The sequence below is a fragment of the Aotus nancymaae genome, unplaced genomic scaffold (assembly GCF_030222135.1).
Source record: "Aotus nancymaae isolate 86718 unplaced genomic scaffold, 86718_ANA_hifiasm-v0.15.2.pri h1tg000053l, whole genome shotgun sequence".
In the NCBI taxonomy this organism is placed as follows: Eukaryota; Metazoa; Chordata; class Mammalia; order Primates; family Aotidae; genus Aotus; species Aotus nancymaae.
The window spans coordinates 22,454,761-22,477,154 of record NW_026988467.1 but is presented as its reverse complement, the minus strand read 5'-3'; the positions used below and the strand labels follow the sequence as shown (position 1 = coordinate 22,477,154).

Below are 22,394 nucleotides of genomic sequence, written 5' to 3'. Positions count from 1 at the left end.
CTATTTATTTGATGAATTTAGGGAAAGCATCATTAAGCCAATTTCTGGCATTATGGGGGAATATTAAGAAGAATTAGAATATTTGCTATACTGTGAGACTACAAACAAAGGGAAGTGCAGAGCTCTTCTCTTTCCCTCTCTCCCCCTCCCCTTTTTTGTCTGTTTGTTTTAAAGCTGGGTGTCATATATTTCAGAGAGCATAAAGTATACATTCTCACAGAGACAGGAGTTCAAAAGTTGCCTGGTCCTCAGAAACAACTGGCTAGGTAAAAGCTTGTACATGTGATTCTGGATAAGGGGTCAGCGCCCAAAGCAATCTGTCTTTGGTTTGGCATCTGCCTCTGTGGTAGGCTGTTTCCTGAGCCTTTACTTCCGTCTTGACTGAGGTGGTCCACTTGGCAGAGCCTTCTGTTGTTGGTGCTGCTTTACCTGAGTCAGAATTTCCTGAATTTTTCTCTGGGCAACCTGGCAAGCGTAGAAGTGACCAGTTATTTTGACAACCACTTGGTCATTCTCATCAGGTGTCTGGTCATGAGGGACAACAACTTCTGCACTTGACAAATTCTGAAGTTCATTCACCGTTTTGCCTCCTTTTCCAATAACTCTGCCAGCAGCAAAGGATGGCACTCTGATGTGGGCTTCAAGTTTCACCTCTTCTTTAGGACTAACAAAGTTTTCTTCTTTAATTTTTCCATAAATTCTTCCCTGAGCCTTGAGCTGAGCCTCTGGTGGTCCAGTGATAATCACCATCCTCACTTTAGCATCTGGTGCTTCTGCTAAAGCAATCTTAATTGAAGCTCCAGCAAAGTGAGAAAGCTGCTTTATGTGCTGGCCCTGCTTGCGGATGATAGCACCAACTGATAGGGCTGGGATAAACAGATGAACAGTCTCCGTTTCTGATTGCTCAAACTGTGGGTAGGGAGGAGTCACGGCTGAAGGGGGACCTGAGGTGGGAGGTGGCATCCCTGAAGTGGGTGGGAACAGATTCAAGGCATTCAGATTTAATCCAGGAATTAAATGTGCTTGAAGATTCATAGAAGCAATATCATTTTCGTAAGACTCCCTGATTTTCTTCATGATCTCTTCCTCAGCTTTGGCACATGTCTCAACATTGCCTTTAACTGTAATGGTGCGTTCTGGATTATACAGCGTCAGTTCCTGCAATGGAGATATCGTGATTTTAGTGTCTGTGTCTTGCTCAATTTTTTTAAGGTTTCTTCCTTCTTTACCAGTAAGACGACCAACAAAGTTGTTATGAGCTAAAATCTTCAAGGGGATCTCTTCTGTGAATTTTATATCTTGGGCTTCCTTATGCATAATCTCCAGAATAGACTTACACGCCGCAGAGGTGCCTTCAGGGGTAGAGAGGATAGTAATCGACTTCTCAGCAGCCCCTGCATTCTCTTTACGGTGGACATCGATTTTAGACTGAGTCTGTTTGGTAATGTTCCGAATGGTGGCACCTTCTTTTCCTATGATGGCTCCAACAAACTGAGTGGGAACCAGCAGGCGCAGAGGCAAATCACATGGTTTCTGCTTGGACATGGATCCTGGAGACCCCTGCCTTGAGGAGCCCCTCTGCCCAAGCCCCCGGCGACCTCGGGGCTGCTGCAAGGGGTTTTGCTGGGCGGCCATTTCATCAGGGATATAGGCTACTTTCAAGGTGAAATTCTCTAACTGAAATCCATTCAGTTTGTCTAGTGCTTGTCTAGCTTGGTCCTTACTGGAATAGGTTACATTTACAACTGCAGTTTCCGAGTCAGTGTTCACTTGCTCACAGCTCTCCACCACTCCATACTGGACTAGTAAACTATCCAACACCTCCCACTGTAAGTGAGGCGGGATATTTCGTATCTGAAGTTTCCGAATCCTTTGCCTTTTGGGACCGAGTGCTCAACTTCTATGGGTTTCCCGTGCAGTTCTATTTTACCTGAAAGCGCCTCGATGGCCTTGAGGGCCCAGCTCTCGTCTGGGCAGTCCACGAACGCGTAGCCCGTCTTCACCAGGAAGGGTCCCGACACCGGGATCTTGGCATCCTTGAAGATACTTTCTAGGTCCGAGGGGGCGGCGTTCTCGCTGAGGTTTCCGATATACAGTTTGCTCATTGTGAAGAGTGGCCTGTGCGCTCTTCTCGGGCCCGGGCACCGCGCGAATGGGGGCGGCCTGGGCCCGGGGCGGTGGAGGATGGGAGCCCGCAGCGTCCTGGGCAGGTGTCTGGGCGACACCTCCTCCGCCTCCGCCTGCGATCGCGGTGGCTCTCGGCTTCGCGTTTGCCATTGGTTCAGCATATACTTTTACAATTTTACTGAAGTATAAGTTAGCAGCAGATTAAACTTTTTTTAAAAATTGATTTTGAGAAGCACTGGCCTAAATGGTAACCTGTGGGGAAGACTTGGTGGGCCCCTAATTGAGGCACTTGAGTCCAGTGCTTGGCTTTTTTTTTTCCCCCAAATCACGGAGTAGAGTTAGGCCCCAGAGAATGGTGTGGGCTGAGGCCAGGCTCCCTCCCAGGCTAGAAAACTGGGCAGACAGACACCACCCTTGAAGGGAGGCTAGCCAGGCACTGCACAGCCTGGGGCATTGCTGTCCTGTGTGCCTGGGACAGGAAGCCTGGATGAGAGGCCCGGGGGCGTTCTATTTAGAGGCCCAGCAGGCTTTCCTTCTGACTCAGTGTAGGGGGGCGGTTGTTTAGAATCCCAGGAATCTGAGCTCCAGCTGGAAGGACCATCAGCGGCTCCACCGTAGTGAGATCTACCCTTCTTGTTTAAAGAAGGAATCTGGGGCCAGAGAGAAAGGACTGATTCAAGGTTGCAATCAGTTAGTAATGGTCTCAAACACAGGCCTTTTAGTTCCTAGGCAGAAGCAGGGCAGAGATTTTATTTTATTTTATTTTATTTATTTGTTTGAGATGGAATCTTGCTCTGTCACTCAGGCTAGAATGCAGTAGCACCATCTCGGCTCTGCTGCCTCAGCCTCTTGAGTAGCTGGGATTGCAGGCAACCTCTCCTGCCTCAGCCTCCTGAGTAGCTGGGATTGCAGGCACCCCACCACCATGCCCAGCTAATTTTTGTGTTTTTAGTAGAGACAAGGCTTTGCCATGTTGGCCAGGCTGATCGCGAACTCCTGGCCTCAGGTGATTCTCCCTCCTCGGCCTCCCAAAGTGCTGGGATTACAGGCGTGAGTCACAGTACCCAGCCTAATTTATTTTTAATTTTAATTTTAAAATTTTTCTCAGACTTTAGTGAGCATACGAAGGGGCACAGATTTTTAGAGTAACACAGAATGGCATTCTGGTTCTGGCTCCAAGAGCTCTACAGGGGCCGTGGGCACCCACACCCTCATCTGTAAACTGCAGAGATTCCCTCGAAGGCTGCATGAGTATTGAGCCCAGTGCTGAGTTTAATGAAACACGGGCCCCTCCCTGCCAGTGTTCCTCCTGCCAGCTTCATGGGTCTTCCCAGCCTGCCATTTCCCCTCATTGTGGGTGGTGGGGGCAGAGGAAGGCAGACCCTCTCCTCCAGAGTGAGAGCAGGAGGCTCACAGCCCGCTGCACCCACCCACCTCAGCAGCCCTGTCCCCACTGGCCTTCTCTCTCTACTTGCCTCTGCATACTCTCTGGGTCTTTGGCCTTTCTTTCCAAGATGCAGAACATTTGTAAAATTGAAGGGGTTGGACCAGAGCTCAAAAGTCTATTTTGAGAAAGGGAAGCTAAAGTCCAGATGCCTTGCATTTCTGTGTCTTTTCTAGGAGGTCCAAACTCCCAGCACATCTGAGTGGGCTGCCCCCAGGGGACTGGGACATCTGCTTCTGTGTTACCTGGCTCCATCATTTCTTACTCCCTCCTGTCTCTCTTTTCTTTCTTTTACATGACTGAAGTTGTTTGAGCTCTTATGATTTGCTGTGCATTGTGTAGACATTTTATATAACACATCTTATTGAATTCCTTTTTTGTGGGGGGACGGAGTTTTGCTTTTGTTGCCCAGGCTGGAGTGCAGTGGCATGATCTTGGTTCACTGCAACCTCTACCTCCTGGGTTCAAGTGATTCTCCTGCCTCAGGCTCCTGAGTAGCTAGGATTACAGGTGCCTGCCACCATGCCTGGCTAATTTTTGTATTTTAGTAGAGACGGGGCTTCACCATGTTGGTCAGGTTGGTCTCGAACTCCTGACCTCAGGTGATCCAGCCACCTCGGCCTCTCAAAGTGCTTGGATTGCAAGCATGAGCCACCATGCCCAGCCCTTACCGAATCCTTAAAACAACCTTGTGAAGTAAATACTCTTCTTTTTATCCCATTTTATAGATGAGGAAACTGAGGTTCAGAGAGGGTTAGGTTACTTATCCATTGCTAATTAGAGGCAGACCCAGCAGGCTGCTCTCTCAATGCTATTTTCCAGATAGCTCTGTCCCATTCTGGCCTGAATTCATGGGAATCAGTATGGCGGTGCCTGTGCTCACTTCTTCCTTCCAGTTTTTATCGAATGGTCTCTGACTTGGCCCCCAGAAATGCTCACCTGGCAGGATCTCCTGGGTAATCAGGGAAGAAGGTTGGGATGTTGGTTCCAGTTTCTGACTACCTCATGTATTGCCTTCCCTATCATGTATTGCCTTCCCTAACCCAATCTCCTTCCTCTCCTTTCTCTTTAGATCTCCAAGAGCTAGAAGGTTCCCTAAGAGACCACCCAAAACAAGCCTGTCCTTTCATTTGTTCATTGACTAAATACACATCCAGTCCTCCTACTTGCCAGGCAGTGTTAAGGCCTGAGGATACATCAGTGAACAAGGCAGACAAGGTCTCTTCCCTTGTTGACATCCTGGAAGAGGAGACAGACTATAAAAGGGATTAGGATGAGTGCTGTGAAGATGAAAAGTGTGACATAACAGACAATGCCTGTGGGCAGGGGCAGTGTGTTCCTGGCAAAGGGAACTGCTAATGCCAAGGCCAGAGGATGAGGTGGGCAAGGGGGACCCCCATGCAAGGAGGTGCTCAGGGTCCAGCTGTGCAGCCTGGGGCCAGGGTGAGTGTTTGGTTATAGTCTGCATGATGCAAAGCTTCTAAGGGCTTTATGGGGAGAGTGATGTGATCAGATTAGGTATGAAAAGAATTCTTCAACCACCAGGAGGAGAATGAATGGTAAGGAGAGCCGGAGTGCAGAAGGGAGAGATGAGAGTGGCTTAGACAGTGAGGTGGAGGGTCATGGTCAGATTCAGGATCTAGGTCCTGGTGAAGCTAACAGGAGCTGATGGACTGGATATGGGCATGGAGTGAGGGATGCCTCCTGGGCTTTTCACTTGGGGAGCTGAGTGAAGGGAGGTATCATCTACTCAAACGAAGAAGCCTAGAGAAAGAGTAGGTGTAGGGGGAACAATGAGGAGAGGAACAATGGTTTCATTTAGCCATCATGGCAGACCTTGCTGGCTGCTCTCCCAGGACTGAGTCTCTCCTCCCTTGTAACAGAACCTGAAAAGTATTGTGTTGTTGTTGTTGTTGTTAAGTACTCACCTGTCTGGCTCCTTCTTGTACCTTTTGCTCTTGTCCCATCCTTCCTTTTCCTGGAACAGAGATGTGATACCTAGAAGTACAGCAGCTATCTTGTTATCCTGAGGGTAAAAGTCACATGATGGCTGGGACAGGGAGATGGATAGATCCTGGGTCCTACAATATCATTGAGCTGATATACCAGTTAATCATTTTACTTGTTTAAGCTACTGTTTTTGAGCCATCACACCTGGCCCATTGTGGCTTTTCATTGCTTGCTGCTGAATGAAGTTATAGCTAATGGAATTATGTTGAGTTCAAGATTTTTGGAGGAGGGACCTGGGTCTAGAGAAGGAGAGGGGGGTTACCCCTATACACCGAGCTAGCCAAACCAGATTTCAGTCATTTATAAATTCAAGAAATATTTACTTGGGACCTACTATGCACCAGGCAGTATCCTAGGTGCCGAGAATTTAGCAGCAAATAAAGCAAAGATCCCTGCCCTTGAGGAATTTGCCTTCTGCTATGATCAGGAAGCTAGCCCGGACTTCTGGGCAACTGCATTTCCTTCAATCCCAAGGGTGGTGGGGTTTGAGGTATGAACAGGTGATAGTGGTCACGTGTGACACGTCTATTCCCACCACCCTCCTCACCCACTCATGATCTTAGCAAATCAAAATGGTCAACATATTTCTCCAGTGTTTTCTATGAGCCAAGCACTGTGCTGTGTTCTTCCTCTGAGGGAGGTGTTATTATTATCCCCATGTTACAGGAAGGTTAAGAAAGCAGTCCTAGTCACACAGCTAACCAGTGGTTGTGCTAGATTTAAACCCAGGGCTTTCTGACTCCAGAACTTCACTGACCCCCTTCCATCCCCAGGCAACCTCTTTAAAAAAAAACAACAACAAATCTTTATTGTCTAGATATTTTCAAAATCCCTCACAAAGATGCTACATTCTCATTTCCCCCATTTTCTTCCTTTTCTTCCATACCTCTGATATAAAGGACATTATTTTTATTTTATTTTTATTTTTTGAGACAAAGTCTCACATTGTTGTCTGGGCTGGAGTGCAATGGCGTGATCTCAGCTCACTGCAACCTCCGCCTCCCAGGTTCAAGTGATTCTCCTGCCTCAGCCTCCCAAGTAGCTGGGATTACAGGTGCCCACCACCACGCCTGGATGATTTTTTGTATTTTTAGTAGAGATGGGGTTTCACCATGTTGGCCAGGCTGGTCTCGAATTCCTGACCTCGTGATCCACCCGCCTTGGCCTCCTGAAGTGCTGGGATTACAGGCGTGAGCATCCACGCCTCACCTATAGGGGATATTATTATACCATATTAAAACTTCACCCAGGTGTCCAGACAGCTCCCCACCTATGTATTCCTCTTATTTGTAAGCTGCATGTTCATATAGCTATCTAAGATGCCAGGTAGCCCTTGTACTCCATTTCCCACTTTGTTTCTCCATCACCGGTTTGCCTGTTAACCCATGGAGGAAAGCTTCGGGATGGAGGGGTAAACTTATCATAACTATGGGTGAATGCTGTAGGCTCCTAGGCAACCTCTTGGCCCCTATTCTTGTACCCATTTTTGTCATGTCATTGAAACCATTTCCTGATTTCCCCTTTCTGCTTGCTTTGGACAGGGACAAAGTGTCTTGTTCATTCCTGTGGTCTAGGCACCTGAATGAAGATGAAGGCCTGGCACCCTTCATTTCTCCATCCTACCTTTTTTTCTTTCTTTCTTTCTTTTCTGAAATGGAGTTTTGCCCTTATTGTCCAGGCTGGAGTGCAATGGCGCGATCTCAGCTCAGCGCAACCTCCACCTCCTGGGTTTAAGCAATTATCCTGCATAAGCCTCTCAAGTAGCTGGGATTACAGGCATGTGCCACCACGCCTGGCTAATTTTGTATTTTTAGGGGTTTCTCCATGTTGGTCAGGCTGGTCTCTAACTCCTGACCTCAGGTGATCTGCCTGCCTCGGCCTCCCAAAGTGCTGAGATTACAGGCGTGAGCTACTGCGCTCCTCAATCCCACTTTTTAAGAAGCTTTCTCCTCATGCCTATAATCCCAGCACTTTGGGAGGCTGAGGCGGGTGGATCACGAGGTCAAGAGATCGAGACCATACTGGTCAACATGGTGAAACCCCGTCTCTACTAAAAATACAAAAAAATTAGCTGGGCATGGTGGCGCACGCCTGTAATCCCAGCTACTCAGGAGGCTGAGGCAGGAGAATTGCTTGAACCCAGGAGGCGGAGGTTGCGGTGAGCCGAGATCGTGCCATTGCACTCCAGCCTGGGTAACAAGAGCGAAACTCCGTCTCAAAAAAAAACAACAACAAAAAAAAAGAAGCTTTCTCTGTGCTGAGTGCTGGGAATATAGACAAGTCACAGAACAAGACACACACCCCTGGAGGGAGACAGTCAAGTAACAGGTGTCACAGTGTCATGGGTCTGGTAGGATAATCGGAGGGATCAACAGAAGTACGGGAAAGGGCGTCCAAGTCAGACCAGTGTGGTGGGAGCCAGTCAAGGAGGGCTGCCTGGGAGAGTTGACACCTGAGCTGAGTCCCAGATGAGAAGCAGGAATTGAGCAGGTAAATAAAAGCAGTGGGGGTGTTCCAGACAAAGAGAGCAGCACATGGAGGATGGAGAGGTGAGATGGCAGCATGTGCGCATGGCTGGACTGTGGGCGGGCTTATCTCCCACTAAGGAGTCCTGCCTGGGCACTCCCTCCCACTGTCCTCCAATTCATATCTCCCTTCTTGTACCTTTTGCCCGTTTCCCATCCTTACCCAAATCATATCAGGGTACTTTGCACCAGCCCAGTACCCTGACCTCCCTGCCCTAGAGCCTCAGGCTTCCGGAGGCCAGGTCATCACCACCTCCTCCTATCAGACCTCCTCCCCACACCCTGTTCCTGCCTGAGCTTTCCTACACATTTAAAAATCCAGATGCCTAGGTTGCTTCCCATACCAACAAGATCAGAATGTCTGGGGGCGGGGGCCAGGTGTCAGTGTTTTTTAAAGATCCCTGGATGATTCCATTTTCAGCAAAGTTTGAGAACCACTGTTTTAGCCTTGATGAAGTGCCCATTCACCTCCTGTCCCTTGGACCCTGGGTTGCAGATGACCTGGTGATTTTTTTTTTCTTCCTGGACTCACGGGCCTGGGTCCCACTACAAATTTCTGCTGAGCAATCTTGTCTCCGCTCTGTTCCTGACCTTTGCCTAGCTCTGGGCCTCCAGTCTGCCTTGATTACCTCATGTGACCTATCTCACAATCACTAGGTACTTAATAAATATTTGCTGTTGGGGGCTGGGCATGGTGGCTCATGCCTGTAATCCCATCACTTTGGGAGGCCGAGGCAGTTGGATCACAAGGTCAGGAGATCGAGAACATCTTGGCCAACATGGTGAAACCTCATCTCTACTAAAAATACAAAAATTAGCTGGGTGTGGTAGTACACATCTGTAGTCCCAGTTACTCTGGAGGCTGAGGCAGGAGAACTGCTTGAACCCGGGAGGCAGAGGTTACAGTGAGCCAAGATCGCACCACTGCACTCCAGCCCTGGCAACAGAATGAGACTCTGTCTCAAAATAAATAAAAAAATATTTGCTGTTGATGATGGCAAGACCTTGAGATTGATGAAGAGTCTGGCCAAGAGGATCCTTGATGTGGGAGATAGAAAAAGGCTTTAGGGTCAGGCAGACTTGGATTCGAATACCAGCCAATTCTGCTTGCTGTGTCTGAGCCTCAGTTTACTCATCTGTGAAGAGGAGGTAGCAGGAATGAAAATGCCTACCTTGCTGTTTGTTATAAGGACAGAGACACTGGCTATGTAGAGGGCCCAGCAGCTTACAGACCAGTCGCTCTGGGAGCAGACCGCTCTTACCTTGATGGTAGAAAACTGTTTTTGGGCATGGCAAGTGGGACATTAGGAAGGAAGGCAATTGTGAGCCTTCTGAAAAGGACCCTACACAAGGGGGTTTCGTCCCAGGGCAGGTGAATGGAGAAGGTGGTAAAAGTCTATGGGCAGGGGTCACAGGGATCAGCCAGAGAATGCCACCACCCTGCCTGGGGAATGCAGGGCAAGGTCCCTGGTGGGAGTTTTCCTGGGAAGCCAGAGAAGCATCCCATGAAGACAGAATCAACATTTGGGCACCTTCAGTACCCAGAGGCAGCAATACCAACTACAACCACACTGGAAGAAGTCCTTCTCTGCAAAGATCTCTGACTCTTCCTCCTTCATGGCACCAGCACTGGGGAACCAGCATGGTGGGGAAATCATGAAACTGGAATGCAAGCATTATAGACTTCACAACCTTCCTCTCGCCCCAGTTACTTCAGAGCAAAGCAGGTGAAGCTTCAGGCTGCATAGAAGATGAATGTTTTAATAGCAAACAGGATGGGAATTTTTGGTATCTACAAGAGGAGAGTCTTGTAGATACCAAAGGGATTTTAGGATCACATTTTATTTCTCACCTGAGCAAGAAAAGCTATAGTAGCATCTCAAGCCGGGGACAGGAGTGTCCAGAGGAGTTCAAGGGGCTCTGGCAAAAAAATCAAGAGGCTGCGTTCAAGAACTGGCTCCCATGTGTGCTGGGTGCTGGTGAAACTGCTGCCAAATGCCTGTGTCCTTGGCAAGGCCCTTTATTTCTCTGGGCCTTGGTTTCTCTAGCTGTGAAATGACTGTTCTAAAAGAGCCCTGCCGGAGTTTGGCAGTCTGTAAGAAGACCTAAGTTCTCCTCTCAGTTCCAAGCAGGAAAATTGAACATATCCTGAGCCCAAAGCCTGTAACAAACTCTGGGCAGCTTCAGGAAGTCAGGCAGTGAAGTCCAAAGAATGATCTTTTTTGTATAGTGAGGAAATAAACGTTTTAAAATTTGTAGTTTGATGATGTCAATTGCCATGTTAAATTTTATATTATTATTTTTTTCATTTCCTGGTAATGAGATGCTATGTTATCTTTATTTATTTACTTATTTGTTAGAGAGAGGGGTCTCGCTTTGTTGCCCGGGCTGGAGTGTAGTGGTGCGACTATAAACTCACGCTGTCTTGAATTCCTGGGCTCAAGTGAACCTCCCACCTCAGCCTCAGCAGCTGGGACTAAAGGCACATAATACCATGCACGACTAATATTTTTTTGTAGAGACTGTGTCTCACCATCTTGCCCAGGCTGGTCTCCAACTCCTGGCTTAAACAATCCTCTTGCCTCTGCCTCCCATGTTCTTTTTTAAACAGCTTCTTTAGAGCACAAACTTACATACCATAAAGTTCACCTCTTTTAAAAGTGTATATTGCAATGACTTTTAGTAAATTTACAGAGTTGTGCAACCATTACCACAATCTAATTTTATTTATTTATTTATTTATTCATTTATTTATTGTGATGGAGTTTTGCTCTTGTCGCTCCAGCTGGAGTGCAATGGCATGGTCTCGGCTCACTGCAACCTCTGTCTCCCGGGTTCAAGCAATTCTCCTGTCTCAGCCTCCCAGAGTAGCTGGGATTACAGGTGCCTGCCACCACACCCAGCTAATTTTTTATACTTTTAATAGAGATGGGGTTTCACCATGTTGGCCAGGCTGGTCTTGAACTCCTGACATCAGGTGATCCACCGGCCTCAACCTTCCAAAGTGTTGGGAATATAGATGTGAGCCACCACCATGCCTGGCCCACAATCTGATTTTAGAATCTTCAGTCATCCCATAGAGATTCCCTCATGCCATTCCCACCCCTACTTCCACCATCTTGGGGCAACCACTAATCTACTCTGTGTCTTATAGACTTGCCTTTTCTGGACATACTCTATGAATGAAATCTTATGTGTTTTTTTCGCATCTGAATCTTTTCACTGAGTATAATATTTCTGAGGTTGACCCATGATGTAGTATGTATCAATACTTCATTCCTTTTATAACCAAACAATACTAGACATATATACCACATTTTATTTCTTCATTCATAAGTTGATGGACGTGTGGGTTGTTTGCCTTGTGGGCCATTATGAAAAATGCTGCACTGGACATTTGTGTTCAGTCTTTGTGTGGATATATGTTTTCAGATATCTGGGGTAGATTCCTAGAAGTGAAAATGCTGGGTCATATGGTAACTCTGTTTAACTTTTTAAGGAATAGAATTTCTTTAGTTATTTAGGGTACTTTGCATTTTCATGTACATTTTAGGATCAGCTTGTTAATTTCTGTAAAACACAATCTGCTGGGAGTTTGCTTGGGATCGAGCAGAACACCCAAATCTATGATACATTTTGTAGATTTCATTGTGCAAGCCGTGCACTACTTTTGTTAAATTTAGTCCTCAGTGTTTACTTCTTTTTGATGTGATGGCGTGCAATGTTGTTTTATTATTGAAAGAAAGAGAAAAAGAAAAAGTAAAATTATCCAGTATATACAATATTTGGGAAATTATTAAGCAAATTATGGCCCGTTATATTGATGGGATATCTGGAGCCATTAAAAGTGACTGTTCTAGGGCCGGGCACAGTGGCTCAAGCCTGTAATCCCAGCACTTTGGGAGGCCGAGGCGGGTGGATCACAAGGTCAGGAGATCGAGACCATCCTGGTCAACATGGTGAAACCCCATGTCTACTAATACAAAAAATTAGCTGGGCATGGTGGCGCGTGCCTGTAATCCCAGCTACTCAGGAGGCTGAGGCAGGAGAATTGCCTGAACCCAGGAGGCGGAGGTTGCGGTGAGCCGAGATCGCGCCATTGCACTCCAGCCTGGGTAACGAGCATAACTCCGTCTCAAAAAAAAAAAAAAAAAAAAAAAAGTGACTGTTCTGTGCTTCCTGCAGAAAGATCCCCCTGATCAGAGCAAATGTTAAAGGTAGGGACCCCATCTAATTCATCGCTGTCTTCATAGGACTAAGCAGAGAACCTGGCACAGACTTAATGCTCAATATGCTAGCCACTGGTACTGGCCACCAAATATTTGCTTCTTTTCCTGTTGCATTTCCCTAATTCCCCAACCTTTTTTTTTTTTTTTTTTTTTTTTTGAGATGGAGTCTGGCTGGGCATGGTGGCCAGCACTGTAATCCCAGCACTTTGGGAGGCGGAGGCAGGCAGATCATCCGAAGTCAGGAGTTTGAGACCAGGCTAACATGGTGAAACCCCATTTCTACATAAATACAAAAAATGAGCCAAACATGGTGGCACATGCCTGTAATCCCAGCTACTCAGGAGGATGAAGCAGGAGAATCGCTTGAACCGGGGAGGTAAAGGTTGCAGTGAGCCGAGATCACGCCATTGCATTCTGGCTTGGGCAACAAGAGCGAAACTTTGTCTCAAAAAAAAAAAAAAGGAAATGGAGTCTCACTTTGTTGCCCAGGCTGGAGTGCCGTAGTGTGATCTCGGCTCACTGCAGCCTCTGCCTCCCTGGTTCAAGTGATGCTCCTGCCTCAGCCTCTCAGGTAGCTGGGATTATAGGCATGAGCCACCACGCCCAGCTAATTTTTTGTATTTTTAGTAGAGATGGGGTTTCATCACTTCGGCCAGACTGGTCTCGAACTCCTGACCTCAGGTGATCTGCTCACCTCAGCTCCCAAAACGCTGGGATTACAGGCGAGAGCCACGACACCGGGCCACTCTCCCAGGTCTTAAAGTTAGTTGTGGCCATACGACTTGCTGTATCTAAATGAAATGGGAATGAATATGATATATGTCACTCCTGAGTGGAAACTTTAATAGCTGCACCAGCACAAAGCTTATACTCTTTTAACCTCTGCAGAGGTGGCTCCAGTCTGGGCCCTGGAGCCAGGTGACATGGAGAGAGACACAGCCAAGGGACATGCAGTGTAAACAAGAAATACAGCCTGACAGGAGTCACTGAGCTATTGGTGTGGTTTGTTACTGCATCATAACCTAGCTCATCCTGACTAGTAGGTGGGCAAATGTTTGCTGGAAAAAGGAATCAAATGAAAGAGCAGAACATTAACTTCTCTGTCTTTGCTGATGGAAACTATGCCTTTTCTGATTAAAATGAAAAATGCTTGAATATGAGCAGTAAACCTAAGAGAATGAGGAAATTAAAGCCAGCTGGAGGGGGATTGTGGGTGAATTGCTTCTCTTTTAAATGTATTTTAATGGATTTTCAGCCCCACTCATAATAGGAGAAATGGGAACTAAAAAGAAACTGAGATTCCATTTTTACCTAGCAGATTGGCAGAGATTGAAAGGTCTGATACCATACTCAGTTGGTGAGGGATACAGGCATTTTTGTATATTGCTTGGGGGAGTTTGATGATCACTATCAAAATCCCCTTTGATGCAATAATTCTGCTGCTAGGACTTTATCTTACAAATATCCTTGCACACAATGACGTAGGTAAAAGGTTGTTCACTGCAGCATTGTTTATGAGCAAAGACTGGAAATAATTTAAATGTCCATAAATAGGAGATTGGTTAAGTATATTAGGATCCATACACACAGTAGAAACCATTCAGCCATAAATAGGAATGAGGGACAGGGCCCAGTGGCTTACGCCTGTAATCCCAGAACTTTGGGGTGGCTCACGCCTGTAATCCCAGCACTTTGGGGCCAAGGCAGGAGGATCACTTGAGCTCAGGAGTTCAAGACTAGCCTGGGCCATGTAGTGAGACCTCATGTCTACAAAAAATATTTTTAAAAAATTAGCTGGGCATAGCGGCATGTGAGTAGTCCCAGCTACTCAGGAGGCTGAGGCAGGAGGATGGCTTGAGCTTGGGAGCCCAAGCTGTAGTGAGCTATGATTGTGCCACTGCACTCCAGCCTGGGGGACAGAGCGAGACTCTGTCTCAAAACAAAAAAACAGGAATGAGGAAGCATCTATGTACATACAGAGAATGAGCTCCAAGAATGTTAGGTAGGAAAGAAAGGTAGCAAACACAGTGGACAGTGGACGGTGTGCTGCGACTTGTATAATAAAGGTGGAGTTGCACCCATACCTGTGGAGCCAGCATACTGAACGAGGCAGGACTCATGGTGTACCCAAAAAAACAGTTTTGTCTTTTGCCCCCATTGTCTGTGACTTTCCTGGGCTGGTGCTTCTGGTGCCTTGGGTGAAATATGAGCAGTTCCCATGAGCTGATACTCTCAGATTAAAAAAAAAAAAAAGGTTTCTCTGGCTGGGTGCGGTGGCTCACGCCTGTAATCCCAGCACTTTGGGAGACTGAGGCGGGTGGATCACGAGGTCAAGAGATCGAGACCATCCTGGTCAACATGGTGAAACCCTGTCTCTACTAAAAGTACAAAAAATTAGCCGGGCATGGTGGCACGTGCCTGTAATCCCAGCTACTCAGGAGGCTGAGGCAGGAGAATTGCCTGAACCCAGGAGGCGGAGGTTGCAGTGAGCCGAGATCGCGCCATTGCACTCCAGCCTGGGTAACAAGAGCGAAACTCCGTCTCAAAAAAAAAAAAAAAAAGTTTCCAATCACCTTAAGTTATGAAACAATTTGATTTTAATAATTTAGAAGAGCAAAGATAGTCAAAACTTCAGACTATTCAGTCAAAGATTTCCTCTCTCCCAGCCCAGGCCTGCCCCAGGTAGGAGGACAGCTTCTTTCCTTCCCTCCCTTCTGCCTTCCCCCAACCCCTTCCATTTCTCCCTCCCTCTCTTTCCCTTTTTTCCCACCTTTACTTCCCTCCCTCCCTCCCTCTCTTCCTTCCTTCCTTCCATCCATCCATCTCTATTGAGCACCTACTGTGTGTCAGAAACTGTTCTAGTTCTGAGATACAGCAGTGACCAGGCACAACAGATGACCTTGGGGGGCTTACATTCTGGTGGGAAAAATGAGACAGTACAGCAAGGGGTCCTGGGTACTCTGAAGGGAGATGAGACTGGGAAGAGTTATTAGGGGGTAATTGGAGGGTGAGTGGGGGAAGTCAGAGTTAGTTTATTTCTTAATTTTTATTTGTATTACTGTTATTTTTGTAGAGACAAGATCTTGTTCTGTTGCCCAGGCTGGAGTTCAGTGGCAAAATCATAGCTTACTGCAGCCTTGACCTCTTGGGCTCAAGTGATCCTCCTGCCTCAGCCTCCTGAGTGGCTAGAAAGTTTTTGTTTGTTTGTTTTTTAATTTTTGCAGAGATGAGGATCTGTGTTACCCAGGCTGGTCTCGAACTCCTGGGCTAAAGTGATCCTTCTGCCTCTGCCTCCCAAAGTGCTTGGATTACAGGAGTGAGCTACCACACCTGGCCAGTGCTAGTTTATATAGGTATTCAGAGGAAGCCTCTGTGATAGGTGACATTTGCTTGTTTGTTTGTTTATTTATTTATTTATTATTTTTCTTAGAGACAGCATCTGGCTTTGTCACCCAGGCTGGAGCACAGTGGTGCAATCATAGCTCACTGCAGCCTTGAACTCCTGGGCTTAAGCAATCCTCTCGCCTCAAGTCCTCCATTTCAGGCATGCACTGCCACACCCGGGTAATTAAGGTGACATTTCAATAGACTTGAGGGAAGTGAGGAGGCCAGGCCTCCTGCTGTTTGGAGTTGTGTGACCTGAGCCAGGCACAGGGCCCTGCACTTAGGAGGGCCCTATGCTGGGTGTCAGCTCTTCTGTCCCTATCTTGAAGATCTTAATTTGTATGTACATTTTCATTGTGTACAGGATATGCAGCCAGTCCTGATGAGGCCAAATGAGTTCCAGGCAGAAGGAACACCAAGTGCAAAGCTCACGCGGTGGGCAGGTGTTGACATCTTGGAGGCTGGATAGGAAAGGAGGCCATGGTTGGCCTCTCCTCTCTTTCTGCCTTTGCCCTTTCATCTCCTCCCTAGCTGCCCACTGTGGTTCTGGCACCTCCAGGGCTGATGCAGGAGAGAGAAGGGAGAGGTTCCAGAGTCAGGAAGGGTCTGACTCCTGGGTACTGTCTTGAACGAGCGTTGATGCTTTCCGGGCTTGGCAGGGGTTTAAAGCTGACACTCAGCCAGGTGCGGTGGCTCATGCCTGTAATCCTAGCACTTTGGGAGGCTGAGGCAGGTAGATCACCTGAGATCAGGATTTTGAGACCAACCTGGCCAACATGGTGAAACCCTATCTCTACTAAAAGTACAAAAAATTAACCAGGCATAGTGGCGTGTGACTGTAATCCCAGTTACTTGGGAGGCTGAGGTGGTAGAATCACTTGAACCCAGAGGGGCAGAAGTTGCAGTGAGCCAAGACTGCACCACTGCACTCCAGCCTGGGCCACAAAGTGAGACTCTGTCACAAACAAACAAACAGCTGATGCTCTTTCTCGTTTGAGGGATGGGAGGGGCACTTTCATGAAAGTCCTGGTCTGGCTTCCTGCACAAAGCCTGGGACAGAGACTTAGGTGCCAGAGTTTGTATGGGAGGTGATCCCTGGAGGTCTAGTGAGACAGGAAGGAGATTGCTGCTTTAGGTAATGGATCCCTAATTCCAGGAAACCCAATGGGCAGACAGAGCGAGTTGTCTTCTTGTGAACTAGAATCCGGGGTTTTCTCAACTGCTCCCGCATTCCATGGTGTCAGCTGCCTGCGCCTCTAGTCTGCCTCCAAGCTAGTCCCTCCCAGCTTCAGAGGGAGCCCTGAGGCAGAAAGTGGAGGAATGCCAGGTGGGCAAGTGGGGTGGGGTTAGGGTCAGCATGCATGGCACTGTCCCCACTGCAGAGGCTGACTTGAGCTAGACGGAGAAGATGTGACCTGGCACACTCGTATGCCTGCACCCCTGCGGGTCGTTGCTATGGGGTCTCCCAGCTGCACCCCTGTGGAAAGTGGATGGGTCTCCACGAGCCAGGTGCTCATGATGACTTCCTCAATCCCAGGACATCCCAGATGCCTCCAGCTTCTTCCTGCTGAGGCCTTATACTCCGAAGGAGACCTTCCTGGGATCTGGATCCAAGGCCGCCCCAGGAGAGCTCTCTCCTGTGGCATCCTGTGTGTGCTCTCCTGCTGCAGCCCTCTACTCCACTGCATCAGGGGGCTTCAGCCAGTCCTTTCTCTTTGGGGTTCTGAGGAAAAAGTCAGACACCAGATCACAGGGTCCCAGGGCACACCCAGCACCTCTCTGTCTCCTGGAAGTCCCTGCCCTGTGCTTGAAGTGAGAGGGAAACAACCCCCTCCCACTCAACTTTCTACCCCTGCTTTCCTAGTGTCATCTACCACCACCAGGTCCCCTGTGCACCAGCCCCAGAGCATGATGATGGCTCATTCCCTAAGCTTACCTCTCCTCTCACACCTCTGCACCCTGGACACGCTGTTCCCTTTCCCTGAAAAGTCCTTTCCTCTCCTCAAGGCTTGGTGAACTCCTCCTCATTCTGTGAGACTCATCCCAGGAGACCATAAAGAAGAGAATCTGTCTTGGAAATCAGTCCTGCTCCACCGTGCTCCCACTGCACCATGCTCCACTGCCCTGTGCTCCCATCATCCTGTGCTCCAGCTACACCATGCTCCTGCTGGACTGTGCTCCCGCTGCCTCGTGCTCCCACTGCCTCGTGCTCCCACTGCCCTGTGCTCCCATTGCCTGGTGCTCCCCCTGCATCATGCTCCTGATGTCCTGTACTCCTGCTGTGGAGTAAAGAATTGAAATAGAGTAATACTTGGCATTTCTTGAGCAGTTACTGTATGCCAAGCACTGTAAGCCCTTTCCTTGTATCATTTCATTCACTACTCCTGCCAGCTCTCTGCAGTGGATATCTTGACCCTGCTTTTGAGTTGAGGAGACCAATGTCGAGTGGTGTTACAAAGCTTACCTAGGTCACAAAGACCTGGTACACAGTAGAGCTCAAGTGTGAACCCGAGCAGAATACACCCATGTGCTTCACGGCTTTGCTGCCTCCAGTGAATGGTGGCCTTGTTTTAGGGGAAAAGAAAAGAAGGTGTTGGGGACAGCTCAGGCCCCACACATTTATTTTTTCTCTTACTTTAGGTCTGCTGAAACCCTTACTGATGCTCTCCCAGCTCAGAGCCTTTTGAGCCCTTTCAGGTACTGGACTTAGGTCTGCCCAGGAATCCAGTCTCGCCAGAGACCTTGATCTACTTGGGGCTGAGCCTGGTAGCTGGGAGAGCAGCCAGATGATGCACAGGCTACCCAGTAGGCTCCCTTCCAGGGTTCAGAACTCACATGGTTATAGGGGTCTGAGCTCCTGGAGCCAAGCATCATCAGCCTTACCCAGGTGGCCAGAATGCTGTCAGACTGCCCAGACTGGGCTGGGGAGGGCAGGGTGGGGAGGCACCCAGGGTGGGGAAAGGAGTTGAGCAGAGCAGGACAGAGAAAGAAGTATCCCTGCCTGCAGCTTCCCTGCTTGATATCAGCACTGTGGAGCAGATAAAAGCAGGCTTGGATCCAGGTCCACCACTAGCCAGCTGGGTGGCCTTGGCCAAGTAGCATTCTCCCAGGCCTGTTTCCTCATCCACAGACGAACATATTGGCAGAACAGCCTCAGGGACCTACAGCACATACAAGGGGCTTTGCATCCGGCCATAACTGTTCCCTGTCTTTACTTTTACTATTTTGTCATTCAGCTCTCAAAGCACACCTCCAGATCCACTTCCAAGAAGATCCACTTCTCTGGAGCTGTGTGACCTGGAGCACGAAATTCCTCCTTTCTGGGCCTCAGTTTTTCTATCCATAAAATGGGGATTGTAGGGGCAAAAAGAGTAATCTCTTTCCTCTCTATCATAAGGGTCATGGCTAACCCTCCTATAACAAAGACAAGTTAACAAGAGAGAAGCATAACAAATTTATTTCATTATAGTTTTATGTGGCACAGAGCCTTCAGAATGAGGACCCAAAGACATGAGGGAAACTGTCCGTTTTTATGCTTAGGTTTCATGGAGTATGGGCAGCTGTGGCGAAATATGACTGGATGAAAAGGGCATGTTCTAATGCTAATAAGAGACAGAGTGCGGAAGCTCAGCAAGGCCTGTCTGTCCAGATTCTTCTCAGCCTGTCTGTGCAGCATTCTTCCCTCCTGGGTATGGGGCAGGACCCTTATTAAGAAATAAAGGTCTTAATTTCTTTTTTTTCTTTTCCCTTTTTTTTTTTTAGATGGAGTCTTGCTCTGTCACCCAGGTTGAAGTGCAGCGACGCAATCTCGTCTCACTGCAACCTCTGCCTCCCGGTTTCAAGCGATTCTCCTGAGTAGCTGGGATTACAGGTGCCCACCACCACACCCAGCTAATTTTTGTATATTTGGTAGAGATTAGGTTTTACTGTGTTGGCCAGGCTGGTCTTGAACTCCTGACCTTGTGATCCACCCGCCTTGGCCTCCCAAAGTGCTGGGATTACAAGCATGAGCCACCGCACCTGGCCAAGGGTCTTAATTTCTTTATGGCCACCTGTTACACAAAAGGATGGTGGGGGGTAGGATGGGAGGCAGGAAAATGAGAGAAAAATTTTTTTATTTTTATTTTTTTGAGACAGAGTCTGACTCTATTGCCCAGGCTGGAGTGCAGTGGCACAATCTTGGCTCACTGCGACATTTGCCACCCAGGGTTTAAGCAATTTGCCTGCCTCGGTCTCCCGAGTAGCTGGGACTACAGGCGCCTGCCACCATACCTGGCTAATTTTTTGTATTTTTAGTAGAGATGGGGTTTCATCATCTTGGCCAGGCTAGTCTTGAACTTCAGACCTCATGATCCACCCGCCTCAGCCTCCCAAAGTGTTGGGATTACAGGCGTGAGCCACTATGTGGCCCAAGAGCAATATTTTCAGTTGTTATGCCTGGCTTTGGGGGAAAAGGGTTCTAGTTTCTATGACCTGCATTGGGGAAGAAATATTCTAGTTTCTATGGCTTAGGGGCTACAGACAGGAGGGCGGGAGAGAGACTGCTTTTGAATCTGTTTTTTTTTTTTTTTTTTTTTTTGTGACAGAGTCTCGATTTCTCGCTCAGGCTGCAGTGCAGTGGCGCTATTTCGGCTCACTCCAACCTCCACCTCCCAGGTTCAAGCATTCTCCTGCCTCAGCCTACTGAGTAGCTTGAATTACAGGTGTGCGCCACCATGCCTGGCTAATTTTTGTATTTTTAGTAGAAACGGGGTTTCACCATATTGGCCAAGCTGATCTTGAACTCCTGGCCTCAAGTGATCAAACTGCCTTGGCCTCTAGGATTACAGGAGTTTGCTTTTATTCCTTTTCTTGTCTTCTTTTTCCTTCCCCTCCCTCCCTCCCTTCCTTCCTTCCTTTTCTTCTTTCTTTTCTTCCATCCATCAAGTGCAGCAGTAAGAAGGGGTAAAGAGTCGAACAAGGAGTTTCATCTGTAACTGAATAATCAAATTGAGATAACTCACTACTTTTGAACTTAGGCCCTCAGTTTGGGGACTTTGGTGTATTACTTTCTGAGCCCCCAGAGAATTGTCACAGTCACCTCAAAGGAATGCATGAGGTTAAATGAGATAACAGAAAATCTCTTGTCACCTCTCTGAGCCTCAGTTTCCCAATTTGTAAAATGGGTTAATTATAGCGTGTGCTTCATAGGGTTATCTGGATCAAAGGAGGTAGTCAATGCACCGTTTAGTGCACTGCTTGGCACGTGGCAAGAGCTTAACAAACTGTAGCTTTTGACAAGAGCCCAGAATGGAGCAGGTGTTCCAAAAATGAAAGCTGAATCCAAGTCACCTTCCAAGTTTTTAATTTCTATTCATGATAACAGAATATATTCTATTATGCAGAATATCTTCTCCATAATGTCCTTACTTGTTTTCATTGCCTGTTCTCTATCAGTTTTAAATGAAAATTTTCTATGCTATTTTTCCTATTTATGCATTCATGCAGGTAACAGATTTAACTAATTCTTTTTTTTTTTTTTTTTAAAGGCATTGTCTTGCTCTGTTGCCAGGCTGGAGTGCAGTGGTACGACCTCAGCTCACTGCAACCTCTGTCTCTGGACAGAGTTCAAGCGATTCTTCTGCTTCAGTCTCCTGAGTAGCTGGGACTACAGGCACATGTTACCATGCCCAGCTAATTTTTGTATTTTTAGTAGAAACCGGATTTCACCATGTTGGCCAGGATGGTCTCGATCTCTTGACCTCGTGATCTACCAGCCTCAGCCTCGCAAAGTGCTGGGATTACAGGTGTTAGCCACCATGCCTCATCAGATTTAAGTAATTCTTACGGGTTTGTCTGAACCTGTTGAAGGAGAGACCAGTTTCATGCTATATTACATTACAATTACATAAGTTTCCTTCCTTCCTTCCTTTTCTTTCTCTCTTTCTCTCCTTCCCTCTTTTCCTTCCCTTCCTTTTTCCTTCCTTCCTTCTTTCCCTCCCTTCCTTCTTTCACTTTCCTTCCTTCCCTTTCCTTTTTCCTTCCTCCCTTTCTTCCTTCCTTTTCTTTTCTTTCTTCCTTCCCTTCCCTCCTTCCTTCTTTCTTTTCTTTTCTTTTCTTTTTCCTTTCTTTTCTTTCAACAGAGTCTCACTCTGTCGCCCAGGCTGGAGTGCAGTGCTACAATCATAGCTCTCTGTAACCTGGAACTCCTGGGCTCAAGCAATCCTCCCATCTTGGCCTCTCAAAGTTCTGGGATTACAGGCATGGGCCACCTTGCCTGGCCTGACTATATAAATTTCAAATGTAATAGAGAAATGTATGTTCCTCTAAGACTTTACAGTGGACAAAGATCCTTCATGCCCATTGTTTTATTTCATTCTTCTAACAGTGCTGACAGGTTGGTGGTATTATCTCTATTTTGCAGATAATAAACCTGAGGCCCAGAGAGAACAAGGAGACTGTCCCAAGGTCCCATGGTGAGTTAGGACTGAGATCTTGGCATGGTGCTTAGACACAACTACCTCTCCCAGTGGTCTCAGAACTCCCTAAGGTCAGAGCAGCGTCTCCTTCTAGGCTGTCTCCTCTTGGCCTCCCATCCGGCAGGCTGTGTGCTCCCAAGAGCCGTGGTAGTGGGGGTCTCCTCACTCAGCCTGTTCCAGGTCTTTGCATACCAGAGGGACAATCTGTGGCACTGTT

The 22,394-nt window shown here is 47.6% G+C and overlaps 2 protein-coding genes and 2 pseudogenes across 4 annotated transcripts in view; 2 read left to right on the top strand and 2 right to left on the bottom strand.

The window, feature by feature from the left end:
- The window catches only part of PAQR7 (progestin and adipoQ receptor family member 7), a 43,070-nt gene that overhangs the window by 6,000 nt on the left and 14,676 nt on the right, over window positions 1-22,394 (top strand). The gene's annotated exons all lie outside the window — the stretch shown is intronic.
- On the bottom strand, window positions 356-2,105 carry LOC105708321 (insulin-like growth factor 2 mRNA-binding protein 3). The gene is given in 2 exon segments (XM_064363744.1): window positions 356-1,886; window positions 1,889-2,105. Coding segments are annotated over 2 exon segments (1,737 nt in total). The 3' UTR covers window positions 356-366.
- Window positions 6,787-7,005, bottom strand: LOC135269377 (small nuclear ribonucleoprotein F-like; annotated as a pseudogene).
- Window positions 9,076-18,009, top strand: LOC135269376 (uncharacterized; annotated as a pseudogene).